Source organism: Protobothrops mucrosquamatus, unplaced genomic scaffold (assembly GCF_001527695.2).
Source record: "Protobothrops mucrosquamatus isolate PMUCROS unplaced genomic scaffold, P.Mucros_1.0 scaffold324, whole genome shotgun sequence".
Taxonomy (NCBI): domain Eukaryota; kingdom Metazoa; phylum Chordata; class Lepidosauria; order Squamata; family Viperidae; genus Protobothrops; species Protobothrops mucrosquamatus.
In genome coordinates, this window is record NW_015386663.1 from 227,064 (window position 1) to 235,077 (window position 8,014).

The window sequence follows — 8,014 nt, forward strand, 5'->3', positions numbered from 1 at the left end:
TATGACAAAGCAAGCTCTGTGAAGAACAAAATGAAGCAAAGATGATTGTTTAAATAGAGATTTCAACTGTAATCTTCTCATGATAAAGTGATTATAAAGATATAAAGGCTGACTATACACTAATTATTTAGCTAATTTTTTTTCCAGAAGAATAGAAACTTGGAAGAGGGCAGAGGCATTCATCAGGAACTGTTATCATCACATCAAATGGTATATAGTAATAAATAGACACGAGGGTTTTAGACAACCATCAAGTATCGATTCCATGACAGGAGGCTGAGATACCATGTTCCCTTCTGCTTTGTTAAAGAGGCTTCATTTTTTTTAAAATAAGTGAACTCTCTGTGACAATTCAAGCACACATTTACCCAAATGTCCAAATGCAAGCTTTGTGTATTCTCACAGACCATTTGTCGTAATGAATAGTTTCAAGATTTTATCTCATTTCTCATTTAAAGATTAAACTTGAATTCAGATTCTTTAAATAGTAATACAGATAGTCGTCGACTTACAATACTTCATTAGTGACTGTTCAAAGTTACAACGGCACTGAAAAAAGCGACTTATGACTGTTTTTCACATGACTGTTGCAGCATCTGCTTGGTCACATGATCAAAATCCAGAGGCAACTGACTCATGTTTTTGACAGTGTCCCAGATTCATGCAATCACCTTTTACGACAAGTGAAGTCAATGGGGAAGCCAGATTCATTTAACAACTGTGTTACTAACTTAACAACTGCAATGATTCACTTAACAACTGTGGCAAGAAAGGTCAAAAAGTGGGGCAAAACCGTCTTAACAAATGTTTCACTTAGCAACATAAATTTTGGGCTCAGTTGTGGCCATAGGTCGAGAACTACCTGTACAGTTTTTCAATTAATTTCATACACTAAATTATACAAGTGCCACAGCATAAATATCTCAAAATAGGAAGCATATTTCAGTCCATTCCTGTATACAATCCCTGTTCTTGCTAAATGTTTCATGACTATCAAAGCCTGAACTTACTAAAAAGATTACAAGTCATTTGCCTACTGGTGCCACAAAGCTCATTTCAACAGAAATAAGATTCTCTTTGACAGGAAACAAAGGCAGAGACTCGTTAGCTTGATTTAGTGACATAGATTTAATCTCTTCACATCCTTAGCTTTACTACCCAATAGTTGTGAATTTGCTATCAAGTTAATTGATATCCATACTTAGCAATTATATGCATAGTTAGCAATTATAGAGGGGAAAAAAGTATAACATAGAAGCCTCAAATTTCAAAAGAATAAAATATGGTACCTGCCCAATTTTGATCGGTTGCTTCAGACCTGCTGCCTCTAATGAAGCCTTATATAATCTACAGTACATTCCCAAATGAAGTTTCTTTCCAACTTTGTCTCCCTTCAACACTGTAATAGATTTTACCCCATCCTCCTCAGTTTCTAACTTGAAAATGATTGGGATGGTTTTATACACTTCCTTACACAGAATCTCTAACCTCGAAATACCCAAGACCAGGAGATATAACAAACATGGCAAAAAAAAAAAAGGCTAGACTTCAGAATAATATAGTTTCTGTTTTTATTCAGATCTTAAAAACAAAATCTATCACTTTTTGGGATTTTTTTAAAAAAAATCCTCTTTCACACAAGTAATTCCTGATAAAGTTTAAAAATAAAAGGAGTCGCATACAACAGACAGCTGAGATTTATGGAGCAGAGTTGTAATATTTTACTACTGATGAAGACCTCCACCTCCAATAAGATAACTTATATTCCTCCAGCTTTATTATATACCATTACATGTCTCTTCAGTTATCTTGGGGCTAAATTGCTAAACATTCATGAATACTGATTCCAGCACATCCCAGATCTTCAATCTGCTTTTTGTCTGCTTGAACAGATGGCATGGATATACATTTGCAGCCAAGAGGAAGCTAGTTCCTTTACCAATCGCTCACCACCTCCTCAATCTTATGCCAACTAGGCCTGGCAGAAACTGCTGTTGCCCACACAATAGTTTCTAGACAACAGAACAGAGAACACTCTAGACATATTGTAATTTCATCAGGAACATCATCAACTTTCATATTTTTGTGTGAAATAAAGCTATTTTTAAAGCAATTACATTATTTTCTGATTAGAGTTATATTGAGCATTATAAAATTCATTTAGTTAAGCACTATGTACAGTGGAGGATATTCTACATTTATGCTGTTACTAAACAAAACTGCAGAACTATACATCCAGGAGAATGCTTGTTATTATAGCTATTTTATATTTTATATTAGTTTTTTTTTAAAGCAATGCTTGTTTTGAAAATTTTTATTAAAAATTGTGTTATAAAGATAAAACTAATATAACTACATGTACAGAAATACATTTAAAAATTAAAAAGTGAAAAAAAAAGAAAAAAGGGGTGGAGAAAGAAAAATAGAAAAATAAATTTCTCCCCCGCATCCTTGACAAGTATAATCCACATTAACAATTTATCACTATAAATACAATCAAACACCTCTACATTCCATCCTTTACCCCATTCTCTATAAGACCATCTCTAAAACCTCATCTCTCATATTAATCAGCAAAAGTCCAGTAAGGGTTATGAGAAATAACATAAATATTAAATTCTATCTATTACAACTAATTTGAATCATTCCTTTCCATGTAAACAGATTCCCCCTCATTTCTACTCTTCAAATAATCAAAGTCTAGGGCTAGCCAAAAAAACAATTAATCATTACCAGAAACAACCACCATCATCCAGTCCCAATAAAATATTAATCACCCTGAAATAGTAACCTATTATTTTTTATCTTAATCAGAAAAACCAATTCTGTATACTTTCTTTCTTCTCACAATCTCTGAAATCCTCAAAGTTCTATCATACATCTTCTCAAACTTTCTTCATTTCTTCTCTCAAAATTCACGTCATCATCTTTGTCAAGCCCTCTTTGTAATTCCAGTATGGCAATTCCAGCAAATTTTTAAAACGTGTTCCTTAAAAGATTTTATGCAGCATGTTTTTTTTTGTAGATCTCCCAAAGCTAGGGCCAGTCAGTAGACTAAATGGACTAATAACCTAATTCACATTAGAACATTTCATAGATTAATAATTAATTTCTCCCAACTTTAAATATCCAAGACTAAAGTACAGCCATGAAGAGCTTTATACTGCCTGGTTACTCTTTACCAACTTGCATTAGGGATCCTTCCCTTTTCCCACCTTTTTATTTAGATTTGCAATTTGTGATGCTTCTCAATGCTGAAAGGTGTTATAGAGGTTGTTAAGATTTCATAGTATTTGAAACAAATATTTTATGTAAAAGCATTTTTAAGATGGAACTTCAACAGCACTGATCTAAATTTCTGAGTTGAGGAACATGTGGTCCTCTAGATGTGGATGGAGAAAATCTATCTATCAATGTGGTTGCTAAGAGTAGCAAATAATTTGATTGCACATAATCCATCAATCAAAGATGTTGGTTAACTATAACTTTCAGTGCCCCTCAGCATTGGCTATGTAGGCTAGAGTTGTTGAAAGCTGCAGTTCGGCAACATCTAAAGATCACAGATTCCCCATAATTATGCAGCACAGTGGTAACATTCAGTTGTATTAGTGTAACTCAAATAACCCCTCTGTAAGAGGGGATAAGCTTTTCCCCAATGCAGGTATCTAATGCACAGAATTTCACATTTCAGGACATACCTTCAGTGAGAGAGTTTTTTGCAAGACATCAAAGAGAAACTGGGCTTGAAGAATAGCAGATGTTTCAGCAGGGTGTGATGAGAGTGCAATGAAGCCATGATTCTGGTTTCGTGGCAACAGGTACTGCTCAAAGATCTGATTAAGAATCTGAAGTGTGGAAGTGAACAAGGTCAAGGTGCTAGTACCATCCAGAATCAAATCCCCTGAAGAAAAAGAAGAAACATTAGCATTAACAGATCAATGTATATTCACTGCACAGTATAACTGCATGAAGGAAAGGTCAATAATATAATCTAAAAGTGTCATAATTGCCACCCTTAATGTAAGGGATGAAGCTAGCAAGGGGGAAACTAGTGGTTGTCAGGCTGGACAGAATTATTATGTAAACACTAAGTCTCTAATCTCAGCACTGGGAAGACAGGGATACTTCATCATTGTCTTGAAAAGACAAGAATGATTAAACCCTGGACATACAAAGAAACAGAAAAAGACCACACTTGATTTCTGTGTGTATGTCTTCAACCTTACAAACCATGTTTTATCTTAGGGCTTTTGCTGTAAGCAAATTTCTGGATATTGGGTTGTGTCTGGAAAGCAAGATCTACTGCTACACTTGGCCTGAAGTCTTACATTTAAAGGCACAGGGTGCAAACTACTGTACATCTTACTCTACACACTCCACAGAGTGATTATATGAAGAGTGATTTAATGAAGAGAAGGACGAGGGGGGACATGATAGCAGTGTTCCAGTATCTCAGGGGCTGCCATAAAGAAGAGGGAGTCAAGCTATTTTCCAAAGCGCCTGGAGGCAGGACAAGAAGCAACGGGTGGAAACTAATCAAGGAGAGAAGCAATCTAGAACTAAGGAGAAACTTCCTGACAGTGAGAACAATTAACCAGTGGAACAACCTGCCTCCAGAAGCGGTGAATGCTCCAACACTGGAAGTTTTTAAGAAGAGATTGGACAGCCATTTGTCCGAAATGGTATAGGGTTTCCTGCCTGAGCAGGGGGTTGGACTAGATGATCTTCAAGGTCCCTTCCAACTTTACTATTATTATTATTATTATTATTATTATTATTATTATTATTATTATTATTATTATTATTATTATATTATAGGAAGCATATTCCACTCTCCTGAACTACAACCTCCTTTTATAGTTAAAGCATTAGATTCACTACAATGATACGAGGACCTCTCCCAGATTACATAACTAGATAACTGGAAAAGCTGCAATTGTGGTTAGTGAGAAACAAAATCAACAGAAATGCTTTGCAAAGGTGAAACATTTATTCTTCTTTGGGAAATGACACTTGGGGAAGTCTGGAGCCTATATTTCAAAATGTTTTAGAAAACATAAGGGTAAGTACAGTTATACTAAGTTAACCGAAACTGTTTATTGATCGAATCCAATTTTCAGGATGGGTATCATGCAGAGAATTATAAGCTAACCATAGAAAGTAGTTGGGCATTTTGTGTTTCATTATGTTGCCCAAACAACACTAACAGAACCTATCTCAATGAAGAATGAACAGAGATGAAAAACATATCCCTGAAGAAACTTATTTAACAGAATACAGGTAGTCCTTGACTTACAACTATTTGTTTAATGATGGTCTGGAACTACAACAGGCTCAGAAAGGGTGCTTTACAGCAAAATGTTGAATCACCATTCCTGTGGTCACGTGATCACGATCTGGATGCTTGGGAACCTGTGCAAATTTACAGTTGGTTACCAAGCACCCCACGATCGCATAATTGTCATTTGCAATCTTCTCTGTTAGCTTCCACAGAAAGCCAACGGAGAAGCCAGCAGGGAAGGTTGCAAGCTGCCGTTGCCCTATCTCAGAGGGCTGCCTGAAAGAGCTGCCTACCAGGGGAGCAGAACTCCTTCAGCACAGTGCAGAAATAGAGCTCAAATCCTGAAGATCTGAGATTAGCTCTTGCATCCCGCCAGGAGTTCCCTCCTTTGCACGAAGGGGAGCTGAACTCTTTCAGTTAGATGCAGTAATGGCACCCGCTGAAGGATTCTTCCAATGGTGCATGGAAGGGGAACTGAACTCTTTCGGCCAGTCCTTAAAGACAAGAGGAAACCAAACTCCAAGCAGAAAGCAGAGTGTGGAAGGTAAGGAGCACAGGGTACCTAAGGTGCGTGGCCCAGGAGATCCAGCACAGGCCACATACAAGTATCTCTTCACAGAGGCTGAAAAATCTTACTTGGATTTTAGCAGGAAGGATTTTCAGCTTCTAAGAGGCACACAGTAAGGAAAGTAATACAGAATGCTTCAGCTGGATGGGGAGGCCTGGCATAGGCCGCCCACACATGCCTTTCTGCTCAGGAGTTGAAAATCCTGCTTGGATTTAATTAGAGAGGATTTTCAGGTCCTGAGCAGATCCTTCCAGATCTCTCCCACTACCCACAAGACACCCTACACTCCTTACATGGAACTCTGTCCGCCAACAACCTGCAAGATTTTTTAATGACCACAACCAGGGGTGCTGGATTTGCAGTCATTGAGCAGAGCAATCACATGATACCTCGCTTAACGACCACTTTGCTCAGTAACCAAGATTCTAATCCCAACTGTGATTGCAACTCGAGGACAGCCTATATATGGATAAAACCTAGTCGTAATATATGTTAATTTATCCTAATATATGCATTATAGAGTTTGGATTATCTTTGATATCTATTACAAGTACCTGCTGTGAGAAAAACACTCACAGAATTTTGGTTAATATACTAGCCGTGGCAATTCAATTAAATGTTTTCTCCTATCTAAAACTCTGCTGCGCCTGAACTCAAAGCTTCAATATGCAACCGTTATTATTAATTTAAGCAATCAATTCATAGACACAAGGCAAACCCAAGGATAACCAGATTTATTTCCATTCAGAGTAGAGCTAGGACCATTTTCCAAACATCTCAAAGAAAAGTGCTCCACATGATTAGAACCTCACCAGAATCTTGTAGTAACTGCGCTAGACACTGAAGCATTATTTTTTTGGGAGCAGAGGGTGCCATCTGCAAAGACAGGGGAAAAAAGGAAGAATGATAATTTCTTGGGAACCAAAAAAGTTCAAGCCACATTTAGGTATCTCAACACATGCTAATTCAGAAGAACTACTTAACCAACACAACTGTGAAAGCAGAGGCTGGAGAACCACAATCCCTACCTGAGCAAAGGGTCAATCCCCAGTGAAGAAGTGATTGAAGTAAACCCCTCTGTTCAAAGTCTTAGAACCACCAGGTACAATCTGCAGCTTAAACCCAGGCAGGCTCCAAGGCCAACCCAGGCAGTTCTCTAAACCAAATGTTGCAATACTCACGTGCAGGCGCGTGACAGCGACCATAGTGATCCAACCTCCCTCTCTTTTTGAAGCAAGGGGCGGCACTACCCTTCTTCCATTTGACCCCGTCTAACAAACCCTCGGCGACAGAAAGCCAGAGGAATTTTTTTTTTTTACCTACCCTAAAAAGGCCGCCGAGTGACTGTACCGTTCAGAAATTACCAGGTTTCCTCCCGCTCTGTGACAGGAAAGGGAAGCCTGGTGCAGGAAAGACAAAGCAACAAGCACATGATACAGGCAACGCTAACCGGCCAGGAGGTAACCATGGTAACGTTCGCGTAGCCTCTCCACCACCTTGGAAAAAACCTTAAACTCGCCTTTTTGGAAACCGATGCAACCCCACCGTCCCTAGAAAACAAGGTAGAGTCCTCCCTGACTTCCGCATTACCATAGAGCACGTACAAAATTGTAGAGAGTGTCCTCCGGCTCCGCCAAACGGAGAGAGTCGGTGCCGCCTCTGCTCTTCTTAACTTGCCTTCACAGTCGCCCAGTGCCCCTCGCCTTAGATCCTGGTAACGGCTTTCTGCTTACTTTCCCAATCCGCCTTGTAAGTTTAATTAAAGCCATCAGATTTCCCCCCCGGCCTTCTGCACCAAAGCTCATAATATTTTCAAGGACAAAAATTGCCCTTAGAAATGCCTTCTAACCTTCCCCCCCCCCCGGGCATCTGACTAGCAAGCGATGCCCCATTTTGCTGAAACCAACTTAACAGCTTAACCAACTTCTGGGTGTCTGTATACTTAAGCCTGGGACTGATTTTCACGGTTTAGCCCCCAAAATACGTGGCATAAATATATTTAAACCTGTGCAGAGAACCTGGGAAGAACCAATAAAAGTGAATATATGTAGCTCAGGGTTGAACTGTGGAATCCTTGGCAGTGCTTGCAAATAAATGACCAAGTTCAGAGAGCACCAAGGGCTGCACAACTTTGGAAGGGGATTTTTAGGGCTTTCCAGAACAGT

At 38.7% G+C, this 8,014-nt stretch overlaps 1 protein-coding gene across 1 annotated transcript in view; it reads right to left on the reverse strand.

Moving 5' to 3' along the window:
• Nucleotides 1–7,367, reverse strand: part of STK11IP (serine/threonine kinase 11 interacting protein) — a 32,548-nt gene extending 25,181 nt beyond the window's left edge. The window contains exons 1-3 of the mRNA XM_029284003.1: nt 7,173–7,367; nt 6,662–6,725; nt 3,699–3,901 (exon numbers count right to left, since the gene is read on the reverse strand). Of these exons, the coding sequence (XP_029139836.1) occupies nt 3,699–3,901; nt 6,662–6,725 (267 nt within the window). The 5' untranslated portion in view covers nt 7,173–7,367. The remainder of the gene's footprint in view (nt 1–3,698; nt 3,902–6,661; nt 6,726–7,172) is intronic.
• Between the last annotated feature and the right edge of the window lie 647 nt (nt 7,368–8,014).